This window comes from Poromitra crassiceps (genome assembly GCF_964638095.1).
Source record: "Poromitra crassiceps genome assembly, chromosome: 30".
Classification (NCBI taxonomy): domain Eukaryota; kingdom Metazoa; phylum Chordata; class Actinopteri; order Beryciformes; family Melamphaidae; genus Poromitra; species Poromitra crassiceps.
In genome coordinates, this window is record NC_139652.1 from 11,305,014 (window position 1) to 11,320,786 (window position 15,773).

General features: G+C 43.9%; 2 protein-coding genes across 2 annotated transcripts; one reads left to right on the forward strand and one right to left on the reverse strand.

Annotated features, from left to right (window-relative positions):
* Positions 1-1,662: 1,662 nt before the first annotated feature.
* On the reverse strand, positions 1,663-3,706 carry LOC310800581 (ATP-binding cassette sub-family E member 1). Its single transcript, XM_083663203.1, has one exon. It carries the CDS (start codon positions 3,576-3,578, stop codon positions 1,779-1,781), a length of 1,800 nt encoding a protein of 599 aa, XP_083519329.1. The 5' UTR covers positions 3,579-3,706; the 3' UTR covers positions 1,663-1,778.
* A 1,355-nt stretch (positions 3,707-5,061) lies between these two features.
* parp16 (poly (ADP-ribose) polymerase family, member 16) lies at positions 5,062-15,489 on the forward strand. Its single transcript, XM_083663217.1, has 7 exons — positions 5,062-5,147; positions 5,742-5,938; positions 6,134-6,271; positions 7,265-7,471; positions 9,850-10,021; positions 10,127-10,271; positions 14,421-15,489. The coding sequence occupies exons 2-7, from the start codon at positions 5,750-5,752 to the stop codon at positions 14,554-14,556; spliced, it is 987 nt and encodes a 328-aa protein (XP_083519343.1). The 5' UTR covers positions 5,062-5,147; positions 5,742-5,749; the 3' UTR covers positions 14,557-15,489.
* The last annotated feature ends 284 nt before the right edge of the window (positions 15,490-15,773 follow it).

The window sequence follows — 15,773 nt, forward strand, 5'->3', positions numbered from 1 at the left end:
CAAACAACAACTCTGGGGTTTTTATTGCTGTCATCACTATCGCTATTTTGTAATGGAACAGAAATGACAATAAGGCCGTTACTATAGTTGTCAGCTGCAGGACGGTATGTCAACAATATGGCGCTGTCCGGGGTTAGCGAATAAGGTCTATAGTCTACTGTAAATATTGTGTTGCGTGCTATTTATCGCATGCTTCGCGTGCTCGCGCAGCTCGTGAGCAATTGTGTGCCACCACACAGAACCACCACCGGTTGCCTTATTATAATAGTGAGATTATTCATTAGGGAGGATCAGGGTGAATTGATTTGTTGCTGGTTTAAACCAGTGGTTCTCAAAGCCGGGGTCCTTGAGGGGGTTCCAGGGGGTCCCCAGCAAAAAGGGTAATCATTTATTTTCACTAGAATTCCAACAGAATGTTTGACTATTTTGGTCATGGGCTTCATACACTTTCTGTAATCAAACATCTAAAAGTGTGATGACCCTCCCACTCTCCTGGCCCTGTCAGTAGCCTGATGATGTTGTTGTTTTAACTTTTACTTTGGGATGACTCCTCATATGTTGAAACTGACATTTCTGACAATCTTCCAATTTTCCAGCTAACATTGTCTATTGTAAAGTGTCAGGAAGGGTCTGTCAAAAATGAGAAATACAGAATATTCAACAAAAAAACACTGTACTCTTTAAAACGTTGATTGATGGTATTTCATGGGATGCTGTTTATAAACAAACATGCAAGAGAGCATCTGGAAACAGCTATAAGGTTTACTCCTGGTCTCTCAAAATCTTCTGATCAAAAGTAAACTATACAAATCTTTGTTTATCAAATCAAACAGCTTTTAATTCAAACACGCTGGCTGCACCAAGGTAAATACAGCATTGTTGTCTCTATGATATAAGGATATGAGCCACTGCATGTCAGAAAATAAGCCATTTACAGGATGTAAATACACGCATTACACATGCCCCTATTTCTTCTGTTGCAGGCCGCTGCTCGGCGTGTTATAGCGTTGTAGTGCCTCGATTAAAAAAGATCAGGGTGAGTTCAAAATAATAATTAAAGCTGAACATAAGGTCCAGTAAACCAGGCGACCTCATGCAACTCAAGTCCATTCGAGGGAACTACATCTTTCAACAGCCCAAGTTTGGCACTGATGACATCACTGGTAACATCATCATTGATGACATCACTGATGTCATCACCGTTTTTTTTTTTTTTTTTTTTCCAGCTAGTATCAGCTGTCTTTATTGTAAATACATGGGAGTTACAGAATGCTCTTTTTTTAATGTTCCACAACATCGCTGGGTTGTGAATGCAGCCCTGTATGTACAGGCTGGGTGACAGAATGTAATGCACTGTTTTGTCTCAACATTCCCACACACTGCTGGCTGTTGATTGCAGCCCAGCATGTATAATAGGCTGAATGTTACACAATGTTAAGCAGTTTATTTGTTTATCTTTTAACATCTCCACACACTGCTGGCCGTTGAACGCAGCCCCAGGCCAGCCGCTCAATGGACCCTTTTCACGGGGGCCACCCCGCCTCGAAAAGGCAGAATTAAACACAGGTGCGAGCAAAACACCAATGAGGGCCCCCAAACTCCAACCAACCCTGCCCCCCCCCGACACAAAATGGCCCCCGTGAGAAGGGCCCACCGGTTGCATTTAAGATATATGTCAAGACTGACTGTTACACAACGCCTATGCAGAACATTCCCGGGCGGGGAAGGCAGCCCCAGGGTGTAGCAGGAAGTTGTAGTCGGTCAGACAGGAAGTCCGCCTAGTCGTCCAGGAAGAAGTAGTTGCCGCTCTTCTTCTGTTCTGTGTCCTTGATGGAGTTGTGTTTGTTGATGCGCGGTCTGAAGTTGTTGGGGTCCCGTCTGAACGTGATTTCCAGCAGAGAGAGAAACCTGTTCATCCCTGCTAACAGACTCTGAGGAGTGTTAGCGGCGGTCTTGGTGGAGGGCGTGCCGTCGAACACGATGACTCTGTCGGCCAGGTAGGTGGCCATGATGAAGTCGTGCTCCACCACAAACGCTGTCTTCTTAGCATGGAGGATGTACCTCTTGATGACCCTGGCAGCCATCAGACGCTGTTCAGAGTCCAGGTAGGCTGAAGGCTCGTCGATCAGATAAACGTCAGCTGGTTTCCCCAAACACAGAGTCAGAGCTACCCTCTGCAACTCTCCACCAGACAGGTTCTGCACGTCCTGGTCGATGATGCTCTCTATCTGCATGGGCTTCATGACGTCGGTGATGAACTGAGGGTGTGTGTAGGCGTCCCGGATCTTCTCATGCAGCAGAGCCCTGACACTGCCCTTGAACTTGGGGCTGATGGTCTGAGGCTTGTAGCTGACGTTCAGGATGGGAATGTCACCTCCTCCATCAGGTTTGAGTCCTCCAGCCAGCATTCTGATGAAGGTTGTCTTCCCTGTGCCGTTCTCTCCCAGCATGACCATGATCTCAGAGTCGGTGAACTCTCCCTCTCTGATGTCCAGGGTGAAGTCTCCCAACGTCTTCTTCATGTCTGGATATTGGTAGTGCCTGAGCCTCTTCACCTCCTCCTCATTGGCCGTCTCTGCCACCTTGAACACTAGTGAGGTTTCTCTAAACCTCAGGTTCTCTGTGGGAACGTAGCCATCCAGGAAGATGTTGATACCTTCCCGCACGCTGAAGGGCATGGTGACGACTCCGTAGGCGCTGGGCACGCCGTACAGACAGCAGATGAAGTCTGACAGGTAGTCCAGCACACTGAGGTCATGCTCCACCACGATGATGTACCTGTCTGGTGTGATGAGGGAGCGGATGGTGATGGCAGCCTTCAGCCTCTGCTTCACATCCAGGTAACTGGATGGCTCGTCAAACATGAAAATGTCAGCCCTCTGGATGCAGACCACGGCGCAGGCGAACCTCTGCAGCTCTCCTCCTGACAGGTCCTCCACATTCCTCTCCCTCAGGTGGGTCAGATCTAGCTGTTTACAGACCAGGGTCTGTGAGTCTGTGTCATCCTTCCTGCTTAGGATGGCCCCTACTGACCCCTTGACGGTCTTGGGGATCTGGTCGACGTACTGCGGCTTGACGATGGCCCGCAGGTCGTCCTCCAGGATCTTAGTGAAGTAGTTCTGCAGCTCCGAGCCTCGGAAGTAGGTCAGGATCTCCTGCCAGTCTGGAGGGTTATCATACTTGCCCAGGTTGGGCTTCTGTTTGCCGGCCAGGATCTTCAGAGCCGTGGACTTCCCGATACCGTTGGTACCGACCAGACCCAGGACCTCACCCGGCCGGGGAATGGGCAGCCGGTGCAGTTTGAAGGAGTTGGCACAGTATCTGTGGGTCGTCTCCTTCTCCAGGTTGCTGGGCAGGTTGACGATGGACAACGCCCCGAACGGACATTTCTTGATGCAGATGCCACAGCCTATACAGAGAGATTCTGAGATCCACACTATCTTAATCTGTGGGGTCACCTCGATACACAGCTTGCCCATGCGGACGACCGGGCAGCTCTTCTTACACTCCTGACGGCATTTCTTGGGTTTGCAGTTGTCGTGGTTGACGATGGCTATCCTGGTGTTTTTATCGGCCATGATGGAACGGGAGGAGGGGGGCTAGGAGCGCTCGCTGGCTCCTGTGGGCCTGGTGGAATGAGGACAGGTGGAACGCGGTTAATATAAGCTGTTAATTCAGAATCAAACTCCAGTTTTCCAGCAAAGTGTTCTTCTTGGACGCCGGCTGGAAAGATGGCAGGACGCACGCCATGTCATCACCGTTTCAACAGCCCAAGTTTGGTACTGATGACATCACTGATGACATCATCACTGATGACATCATCACCGTTATCCATTCCTGACTGACTGCCAAAACACTGTCTCTTGACCACACGCTGTGCAGGCTGCGCACGTGGTAAAAACCAGAATCCAATGAGTGCACCGGGCCCAGGTGCACCCAATCACCCTAACGATCCCAACACCAGGCTCCTGCAAGACCCCGGTCTAGACAGGGGTCTTGCAGGAGCCTGGTTTTGGGGAGGATAGTGGGAGGGTCGTTACAAAAGCTAAAATCTTATCAGATGGGGGACCCGGGGACAAAATCTTATCAAATGGTGGTTTGTGGTCTTTGTGTCACTTTAGGGGTACTTGATGTGAAACAGTTTTAGAAGCACTGGTTTAAACCACCCTAAAAGAAAACAGCTAGCCTACATTTTCTTGAACTCCATCTGTAGAAAAGGGTCCATAATGGCCCACCATCAGGCCTGTTCTTGGGGCAATTGACGCCCACGAACCAAGGCTCCAACGACGTAATGATGATGACACCGCCGTGACATCATCAAGGATGATGTCAGAGTTCACCTGTGAGGTCATCAGCGATGTCAGACGGTCTAGGCTGACTGTGATGGCAGACGGGACTTTATGAGGTCAACGATGATGTCATACCTCCCCGGACGTTGTGACATCACCAACGATGTCATACACCAAATGTGGGGGGGTATATAACAAGGTGTTCGGTTATGGTATTGTATTCTTGGTCCTATGTTTCCCTTCCTGTATACGACGTATACTGCTTCTGCCTGATACTCAATAAAGATAGCCTGAAAAGACATCTCTGTGGTTCTAACCGATCACTGCCCGTGAGCCCTCACCTACGATCCAGCACACTTCACCCAAGGCAAGCACATAAACTTCCTTACACCATCCGTGTCTGCCTCACTGATGCTGTCCGTGGTGCTGAAAAGGCTGGGCTTCCTCTTTTACTGCCAAAAATATATACATATCCAGAACAAGTCAGTTCATTAAATTCAGGGTGGGGCAAGATGCCCACTTTAACAGTCTCCATTTACTGTCATTATTAAAAATACAATATTTGGATGTCAATAACATACACATTAGACGCATGCTTAAGTCAACACTTAATTAAGAGGACATTTAGAGGACAATTGAATCAGAACAGTCTACAACGTTGTTACTGTGATACATAAATACAATCTATTTTCTATCGGCTACACTTGACATTGTGCATTGTCTCCTGTTCTCTGCGACAGCACTTGAAGGCAGCGCAGTAGCTACCCGGCGGAGCTAGCCATAGCAGGACCTAGCGTTAGCTGGCTCTTCCTTCCTTCCTTCCTTCCTTCAATGCTATGACTCGAGCAAAGACATAAGGTATGCAACATGTAAATGTAAAATAGGTTCAAAGTACTTCAGGCTCCCACAGCAGACAACGCTGCCTTTGTCATCGCAGTCGAAGATAACTTAATGTTAGCAGCGGCTATAACTTCACTTGTTGTAGTTAGCGTTAGCTAGTTAGCTCAACAGGTTAGCTAGGTAAACATAACAGGTAACGCTACCTCACAAATACAAGGATTTCGCAATAGCTTCTACAAAATTGTCAGCAGTTTCCACGCAGGCAAATTAATTGTATTGGCTTTTCGAAGGGGGAGTGTCACTTTTTATTTTTTCTTTGCGTTGAACATGTTTTGTTGTGTAGCTTGCTTAGTTAAGTAGCTAGCTAACTGTTAGCTAAATGGGCAGATTAGCCTCTTTGGATGAGCTAAGCTAACTTTAACTGTTGGGTCCCCTTTAAATTGCTATGCTAAGTTGTTGTATGTTTGTGACAGACGTCTTTGAGTCACGTGAATCCATTCAGTTGTAGCTCTCGTACCTTGTAATCTGGTAATTATTTGGTGTTCTGTAAACAAGTATTCTTTTGTCTGTGCACTGCTCACCACTGTGTTATCTTATCACATTTGTTTTCAGTGTTGGGAATGCAGCCACCTCTTCCACCTGACGCGGTCAGAGAGCTGGTGTGCTCCTGTCTACACAGGGATCCAGTAGCTGCTGATCTGCGCTGCAGCCTGTTTGTGGCAGCTGCACAGAGCTACAAGAGGGACTCTTTGCTGAGACCCTTCCCACCGAGATACATAAGTAGTGAGAATAAGGATTTTGAGGAGATGGTGAGATATTGTTTTTAACTACCACTTGACATCTTAGTTTCTGTGGGCATGGCCAAAATCTAGAATATCTGAACATCTCCAAGCGCAAGACAGGAATTTGTCATGGTGACATTAGTGGAGAAACGTGCACTTATGTACAAGAACAGCATGTGTTGATTTGGCATTGTGATGAAAAATGTCTGTTTTGTTCTCTAGTTGACAGATGTGAGCTCCTTGCCTGGAGTGAGAGAGTTGGTGAGGCTGAGACCTGGGGAGGGAGAACATCATCTGGCTCTTACACATTGGGTTCTTTCTTCTAAAAGCTTTGCTGTGAAGACGCTGCAGAAAGAGGAGGTAGATTACTGCGTCAGTAACAGGGATGGGCAAGACTACTTGAGTACTTGTGTTCATAACGTTACTATTCGAATAATGTTTCTACCGTTCGGGTACTCGCACTTGAACAACGCAAGGGGATATCCCCGGTGCAAACGAGGCAGACGCACGCTTTTCCTTAACACCCAGGCCTGATAAAACTCATTCAAACCTTTGCACTAGTTTACTAGTTGAGTTCACTGACGTTTCCCATAATGTTAACAACAACAAACATGGGGGGCAGGGGGATATATTTTTGGCAGACCAGACACTTTTTATCAGCTAACGTTAATCGATTTTTTTTTTGCAGTTACTGTAACAGTGATCATAAAGCAGTATGGATTATACCGAAATGTATTGGAAATGTTTTGTAAGCCTTTGCTTGTTCCACAACACTATAGAGCTCAACAGTCAGGTGACGTCGCAACCCTGGAAGATAATTCCCTATTCATTTTCTCCATAGACATTTCGAAAACACGACCGTAACTGACCGAGGCTAGCGGCTGCTAAGCTAACGTCAGATTTATGTTTCCATGTGTACGTCCGCTTATTTCTCCTCACAAAAAGTGCTCCAGGCAGTGCTTTTTCCATGCAAAAATGCTATTTGTGAACAGCCCCTACACAGCAGGTTACCCCTGCTCTATCTTTCTCATAGTAATAGATATTCTTACAGGCATATAGCCTACAAAATTAACTGTTTACTGTAGCCAAACATAGGCTCCGCTTTTGTGTTTCCACACGGACCCCCGTTTTTCTTCTTTTTCTTTTTTGCGAGTACCCAGTTACTCGTTCATAATGGAAGGAGAGTTTTCAAATATTGAAATTACTTAAAATGCCTAACCCTAGTAATTAAACAATTAACCCAGTCTCTTTTACCATTTACTGTTTTGTTTACACTTGTTTCTCTGCTTTCTTTTTTATTATTATTTTTCACACATAACAAACACTACAACATTATGCTCTGGTTTCTTCCAGTATGCCAAACTTTGTAACCTGACAGAAAATGAAGGGATTTCTACACCTGTCCCAGACTTCTTGTTTGAGCTGGAGTATTGTGACCAGATGAATGCCAGGTTTGAGAAAATGCGGGCGGGCAGAGACCTCTTCTACGCTTTCCATGGGAGCCGCCTGGAGAACTTTCACTCTATCATTCACAATGGGTTACACTGTCACCTCAACAAGGTTGGTGCAGTCATCCCAGCTTCATCTGTAATAACAATAGGACAATAGGCATTTTATTTTATTTTTATGAGGGAATTTCTTCAAATTTGGCTCAAACATCCACTTGGACTTGGATGAACTGATTCGATTTTTGTGGTCAAAGGTCAAACTTCAAGGTCACTGTGACCTCACGACCGCCCGTTCCATGCTCGTTAGCACAATATCTCAGGAACGTCTTGTGGGAATTTTTTCAATGTGGCTCAACCATCCACTTGGACTCAAGGATGAACTGATTTGAGTGTGGTGGTCAAAGTTCAAGGTCACTGTGACCTCACATCCATCTGTTGCATCAAGGAAGGGGGGCGAGGCTAGGTAAAAGGCGCCATAGCTAGAGATAGGAAGGTTGTAGTAGTCTGGGGCCAAAAGCGTTGCAGCACAGTCTTCTGGTGGAAACGGCCTGTGTGTTTGTCTAGTTTAAAGTTGAGCTGAACCCAAAAATGACTTTTCTTTTCTTTTAGTTCAAATACCTGGGTATGCAGTGCACCTATTTAATAATGTATGCAAAACAAATCACAAAAATCGAATTTATTAAGTTTTTCACACTTTTTCACATCAAAAGTTCATTTTTCAAGATTTCATTGATAACAGTAATTTACAGTTTGCTGACGTCACCTAGTACTATCAAATTTCTACCCTATTTCAACCAGACATGCAGCTGTCAATCAAATCTTCATTTCAGGATCATTTTCTCTTCCAAATGAAGGGGAAAATGGCGCCTAGTGCCTGTCATCTGGCAGAGTTTCTAGCCCATAAACTAACTACTAACCTGAGCAATTATGCAAACTAAATCAATGCAAAGAAATTTAACTAGCTCGTTAAAACACGCATTCCAGGAATATTATTTACATTTATAACGATAATGACGCGCGCCTCCGATCCTGACAGCCTCCCTGGCTGTCAGGGGTCGTCTCTCGGAGATTCCAGGCGGGCGGGGAGCACCCATGCATCAGATTGTCCGCTCGTTCCGCACGAAGCCGGTGGCTGCCTGGTACTCCGCGGATCCCACTCGCGTAACACGACAACACGCTGAATCCCACCCGAATTTGGGGGTGGAACACGCCAGGATTGGCCAATGCCAAAGCCAGTCCTCAGAATTGTCAAATCAAATCATCGACACGTATATGGTCCGCCTCTCAATTTGTTTTCAGTCTGAAACGGACTCAGATGCACGTGACGAACGGGTTCACCTCGACTTTAACATTACTTTTTAAGTTTGTTTGGCGGCCTTTATTATAATACTTTGGAAAGGATTCAAACTCAGGACGTCGCTGTTACATGATATGTGCAGGGGTTAAAGTTCTCAGTCGCTATGAAGGATTTTAGTCAATTGGGAGTCAGATATGAAATGTGAAAAGTCCAAAAATTAAAGCCCCTATGTATATTATTTTATTTCAATTTGTGTATTGTACTGCGTTTGAATGAAAGCGTTTATTTTGAAAAATTCTGTTTGACTTTATCAAAACAACAACAACAACATATATTATTGTGATTTATTATAGCCACTAATTTGCAATTGTCTATGTTGGAACCTATAACATACTGACTCAACTTGAAACACAATTCATGCATCATTACTGGGTGTTTGGGAACTTTAGAGTGAAATGAATGTGATATGTACACACTGTCCACCTTTTTGTTTTACATGAAAACCTATGGGAAGCGACCACACACTGGGGAAAAACTGACACTTATATAGTATATAGGCCTGGCCCTAGGTTATAGGCCTGGAAAACTTTTCAGCCACCAGTACACCAATAATAAGGCTTTTGCATACATTGTGAAAATATTGAAATAGTCACTTGTAGACTTGTATTACTACAATACAGTACTATGTACTGTGATCTCATACAGATGTGTACTGTTAAAGTGCACCGTGAGACTGTCCAGGAATGAGTCTAATCCAATTATTTCTGCAATGATTCAGGACTGTAGAGTAGAGTAGAAAAGTGTATTTATGTGTCACTCCTCAATACAACAACAGCATAAAAACAATTCGGTACGTACAACAAGTATTGCGGACCACTCACAAGGAGTTTTGAGACACAGAGTTTAAAAATACAAAAAAGAAAAACACACAGTAGTGTACAATAAATCACATCAGATAAAATAAAAAGAAAGAAAAAGTAACAGCATACAGTGATCAGCTAATTAGATGCATGTCACTCGCCCCCCCCTCCCCCCCACGCACGCACACACGCACACAAACGCGCACAGTCATCATACACAGAAGGATAACAAAAAGAAGAGGGAATAAAATAAAATCATGACCAGAATGAAAAAAGGAATATGTCGATATTCCATTTAGTCAATGGGTCTTATCTTTTGCATGGTGCTTGTAGACTTCGGTGTTTGGAGAGGGGACCTACCTTACCAGCGACCTCAGCATGGCTGTCTTGTACAGCCCCCACAGCAGCGGCTGGCGGGAAAGTCTCCTGGGTCCGCTGCTAAGCTGTGTTGCCCTGTGTGAAGTCATTGATCACCCAGATGTTAAGTGCCAGGTGAAGAAAAAAGGTATGTTCACTGCAACATAGTGAGAAAAAAATGTGAATCCCATAACACTGATATGATTGGCTATACCCTTTGAAACCACACACTAATTTCCTGAACTTATTTCAGACTCTGAAATCATCGACCGTAAGCGCTCAAGGGCAAAGAATAGTGAAGGAGGGGAAGTACCACAGAAGTACTTTATCGTCACCAACAATCAGCTGGTGCGAGTCAAGTACCTGCTTGTGTACTCTCAGAGAAGGCACCTGTCGAGGTAAGGAACACCTGGGTTGCTGCACAAATCACAGATGTATAAACGATGCGCACACGAAATGTATGTATACACCACTTTTCAGTTCAAAATTGGACTTCATAAAAAAGAATATGCCGATAAAATGCGTGTGCCTTCACGCTTCACAGACAGACCTTTAGGAGTCAGTTGGGCTGAGTGTAATGTGGAGAAATGGGAGAAATTTTATTTGAGGAGTAGAGCTGCAATGATTAATCGATCATTAGATCGACAGAAAATTAATCGGCAACTATTTTTTATAATCGACTAATCGTTTAGACACATTTTTAAGATAAAAAATACTAAAATTATCTGGTTCTAGGTTCTTAAATGTGAATCTTTTCTTCTATGACAGTAAAATGATTATCTTTGGATTGTGGACTGTTGGCCAAGACAACAGGTCAAGAATTTTGAGGACGTGATCTTAGGCTGACTGCTATGTCATTATCCGTTGTCCCGTTTTATTCATTTTTTTTTACCCGGTCATGGGTTATGGTTTCCACCTCCAGAGTAAATGTAAATGGTCTGCATTTATATAGCGCTTTTATCCAAAGCGCTTTACAATGTGCCTACATTCACCCATTCACACACCAATGGCTGCAAGCTACCACGCAGGGTGCTGGCGCAGCCATCGGGAGCAATTTGGAGTTCAGCATCTTGCCCAAGGACACTTCGACATGTGGAGCAGAGGAGCCGGGAAATTCGGGAATTGAACCACCAATTTATCCAAAGTGATTAGTGGTCAACCCGCTCTACCTCCTGAGCCACAGCCGCCCCCAGTCTACAGCCTGCATCCCCCTCCCCCCCAATCAATTAATTCTGCTTCATCAATAATAGCTGAACATTATTGCCTACATCTTCACAAGATAAACCTTCACTATTATAAATATTACATACAACTTCAGACAAACATCAATGATAACACTGTAGCATCGATGTGTACAAGCCGAGAATATCATAGTATTCCCATGATGTCACAAGGCCTTTTCCTACCAATATGGCGCTACAATACACACAGCCCATTGGCTGTAAGTGTCACTTGATTGTTAACACCTGTTAATTGATCACAATCACCTGTTGTTTTCCTACCAAAATGGCAGTGTGGTGATGTAACAGAATACTATCAATAGACTGCTGGAGATAATAAATAGTATTTATCATTCAATTACACTGGCTCCCTATCCCCCAACGAATCAAATTTAAAGTCCTACTGCTAACATTTAAAGCTCTCCATAATCTATCCCCCACTTACCTCACAGACCTCCTTCAGCCCTACACTCCCGCCCGTTCCCTCCGGTCTTCATCAGCAGCTCTATTAGAAATACCCCCCGTCAAGCTCAGCACAATGGGTGCCAGGTCCTTCTCACATGCCGCACCTACACTCTGGAATTCCCTTCCCCCCCATATTCGCACACTAGACTCCATCACAGAATTTAAGACTGCTATAAAGACCCATCTATTTCAACTTTCTTACTCCCTCTAATTCCATTTATTTAACTCTGTCATAACCTCTGTCCGCCAAACTGTTATTATTATGTTTATTGTACTATATTCTAACTGTGTACTTATTGTGTTTTTGTTGTACGGTGACCTTGAGTGTCAGGAAAGGCGCCTTCAAATAAAATGTATTATTATTATTATTATTATTATTATTATTATTTACTATTGCTCTTTAATAAAGCAAAAGTATTTCTTCACTTAGCTTTAATCTTTTCATGACATCTTGTTAAAACTAAGTTGATTTCTGTCATGTTACATGTGGCTTGTAATTAACAAATTTACCACGAGAGGAAGGGGGTTGTGGGCACATTTACCCACAACCACAACCCTGTACCAGTGGTAAATGTGCCCACAACCCCCGACCTCGAGTGGTAAATTTGTTTTCTACAACAGCTACCAAATAATATAAAAAATACACAATTGTAACATCCAATTCATTTATTTATAATCATTACTGGTTTCAGAATACATTTATCCTTCCGCCACAGAATATAGTTCCATACACAAGATCAATGATTGCACTAAACATTTAGTTGCCTTTGAGCCAAAAAACAACTACCGTAAATTCCGGACTATAAGCCGCGGCTTTTCCCCCGTTTTTTGGCCTTTTTTGCCCCCTGCGGCTTATATAACGGTGCGGCTTATCTATGGATTTTTCCAGCAAACGGCCACTCGGGAACCTCCAAAATCTATGGATGTTGGTATGAGGCAGAACGAGAGCAAGACAGACATTATGAGAGCGAGACCCTGATTGGATGATGTTGCAAAAAATGTGCCTCGCGACCTGATTGGAGCACTGTGCCACTACTCTCTCTCAGCCACTACGGTAAAACACCCTCCCTCCCTCCTCCCTCGCTCCGGGGGGAAAAAGGCAGCGATTGAGCCTGAAAGACAGTCTGAATGAAATTGAATGTAACATTCCCAATTCTATGTATTACATTCTAAAAAACTAACAGCAACATTTTGGAAGGCTAAGCCACACAACTAGCTCGTTGTAATCTAACATCATGCTTCAAAAGATGGAGAACTGGCTGTGTTACGACGATGGCGGCGATTGAGCCTGAAAGCCATGTCTGAGACAGTAGCGAGACAGGAACAACAACAGCAGCAGCAGCAAAGGATCATGCACAAACCCGAGACGAAAGGGACTGTCCGTCAGGGCGCGGACGACTGTGTGTCAGCAACTCCCTCCCGACTACCAGGAGAAAATTACAAACTTCGGCGAATTCACACAAAGAAAGATCAAGGAATATTCCATCGGACCGGAGCAGATCATAAATATGGATGAAGTGCCTTTGACGTTCGACCTGCCTCTCACTAGGACTGTTAACAAGAAAGGTGAATCGTCCATCACGTTGAGAACCACAGGTCACGAGAGAACGAATTTCACTTGTGTTCTTGGCTGCACAGCAGCTCCCGCCGATGGTGATTTTTAAGCATCTCACAATGTGTGATTTTGTCTGGGGATTAGTGACCTGACTTTTGTTTTGTTGAAATGTTAATAAATGGGAGCTTCCCCAAACAGCCATCTCTTTCCCGACAATCCCCTCTGTGCACGAAGCCTTACATATGGTAATTAAACATCAAAACACCCGCGGCTTATAGACCGGTGCGGCTTATATAAGAAAAAAATAGTCACCTTTGAAGGTGCGGCTTATAGACCGGTGCGCCTTATAGTCCGGAATTTACGGTAACCTATTCCTTAACGGGATTCACAGTTATTGATACATTGCCTGTAAAAGTACAGTTATTTAAACAGTTATCTAAAGCAGCCCGTTTTGGTGGTGGTGTGTTGATATCTGGTGACGGCAGAGGGCGTTTGTTTGTTTGACAGTCCCAGGTTCGGGGTCTGGGCGCTAGTCCGACCTCCCGCTAGTCCGACCTCCCGCTAGTCCGAACTCGTGACAACTCAAGCTCAGCCAGTTCTCTCACCCCAATTTCACCATGTCGTTCTTTGTTCACTTCACCTTCATCTTCATCTAACCACTGCTCAAAACTCAATCCACCCAGTAAATCAAACGTTACTACGAAATCGGACATTTCCTTGTTAGAGATCGGCCATTTCCTTGTTAAAGATTTGCAGACTGACAGGCTAACAGTGGGCGGAGTCAGCACAGGGAGCGGAGTCAGCATCAGGGAGCGGAGTGATACTGCGGTTGGAGCCGAACTGTAGATTGTTGGCGTATTTACCACTGTTGCTAGCCAGTCAGAATCCAGTATTCACTCATGCTGTTGTAGAACACTGGATTTTTAATATTTATGTAATTCTCCAATACTGTTATCCTGTTTCAGCCTGGAATTAGTCTGATATTCAACATACTAGTGCATCCCCAGTTTTTCCCTATAGTCACCTTTTGATGTTTGATATTTCATATTTGAGGGTAATGTCTTTATAATGTGATGTGTGTGTGTGTAGCCTCAAAACGACAAAGCAATAGGCCTATATCTTATGACTCCCAACATAAGGAATCCACAGTCGCCACCTCTGCTTATTTGAAAGCGTAACTCAGTGGCTGAAACATGTTTCTAATAAGTAAAGAATTGTTTTGCTAGAAAGCGTGCCATCACTGAGCTTTGATTGGCTTTCCTTTTGTAACGAGGCTGTTTTTGCTTGTTTGTCTCATGTTGCTCCAGACATTCCCGCGGCACATCCTGGCTCGTCCGACACCACTTTGCTCTCATGATGAGCCTCTACCTTCTGCTGCTCATAGTTATCGGTGCCTTCAACTCCGCCGCCTTCTTCTCCTTTTGGAACAGACTATTTCGGTGACGGGACAGATGGCCGGCATGCTTGTCCACAGTGCCTTCCTGATCAGAGACAGACTGAAAACCTGGGCAAAGACGATCTTTTATGCACCTTCAATTCAATCCAGTTTTCTCTTGACTATCATTTTTCTGTTTATTTGTCCAAATGCTTATGATTAACACTATGACAAGGTAACACATCTTTCCAAATTGCTATGGGGATCCTCCTATTGTGTTCATGCTTTTAAATGTGTTATCGGACCGTTCTAGGCCAAATGATGTTATGCAACATTTCAGCTGTAATTTGTATGATTTGGTAAACAATCCGTTCTTTCCAACCCAAGGGGGGGGAAGTGCTGTGCATTAAAATAATAATAACAACAATAAGAAGAAGAAGAATTGGACAGCTAGACTATGACAAGGCTTGAGACAGCTGTTTTTTGGTTAAAAATAAATAAATAAAATAATGTTAGATACTCTAAAGGATTGCTGAGGCCATGAAGAATGAGGATTTTACTACATTAACATACTGTACTGACACATTGCTGTCTGCGTCAGATGCAGTCTGCTCATGCAGTGATGAGACTTTTTTTTTATTACTCTATTGTTTATTGTTTTTATGTCATTGACTAAGTGAGGAATTTGTATAAATCAGATATGATTTAGGAGTAACTTTATGAAATTGCGCATAATGCTTAGGAGTCTTTGATGAATGGGAATTATATGAGTTGGGTGTTGTATTTGTGCTTCGATTAATGGGATACTGAATAGATCCTAGGAAGGCCAGTGACAACCTCATTCATAATAGTACTTCAAATGTGCTGTTGTATCTTTATTACCATACAGGGCTAAAGCTGTACATCCTCATCAATGCAACAGGAACTTTAAGATTTCTTACAAATGGTTGGCATACTGTATACTAACACAATAAAAACAGAAAGAATACATTTGATTTTGATTTGAGTTTGATTGAAATGATTTCAAGGGTTCGAATTAGGTACACTCCTTTTGAAAGTGACTTAAAAATTCCCAGATGGGTTGTATATACAGTACTATCATTGGTTGGCTCTGTAAGAGTTTCCAGAATGCAAGATGCTTGTACGGCTCACTTACTAATCACTAAGATTGTAGATTATCTCCATAACATCATGCACTGTGCTCAGCTTGTGCAGAAATGCAGGATAAAGAATAGAGATTAAACATTTAGGAATGACTGGAATGCTGCCAAAGCTGCTTCCTGTT

Excerpts from the sequence above, each read along its gene's own strand:
- LOC310800581 (XM_083663203.1), bottom strand. The coding sequence starts at position 3,578 with ATGGCCGATAAAAACACCAGGATAGCCATCGTCAACCACGACAACTGC.
- parp16 (XM_083663217.1), top strand. The coding sequence starts at position 5,750 with ATGCAGCCACCTCTTCCACCTGACGCGGTCAGAGAGCTGGTGTGCTCC. Across the intron at positions 7,472-9,849 it reads TACACTGTCACCTCAACAAG|ACTTCGGTGTTTGGAGAGGG; the intron begins GTTGGTGCAGTC and ends TGGTGCTTGTAG. Across the intron at positions 10,272-14,420 it reads CAGAGAAGGCACCTGTCGAG|ACATTCCCGCGGCACATCCT; the intron begins GTAAGGAACACC and ends ATGTTGCTCCAG.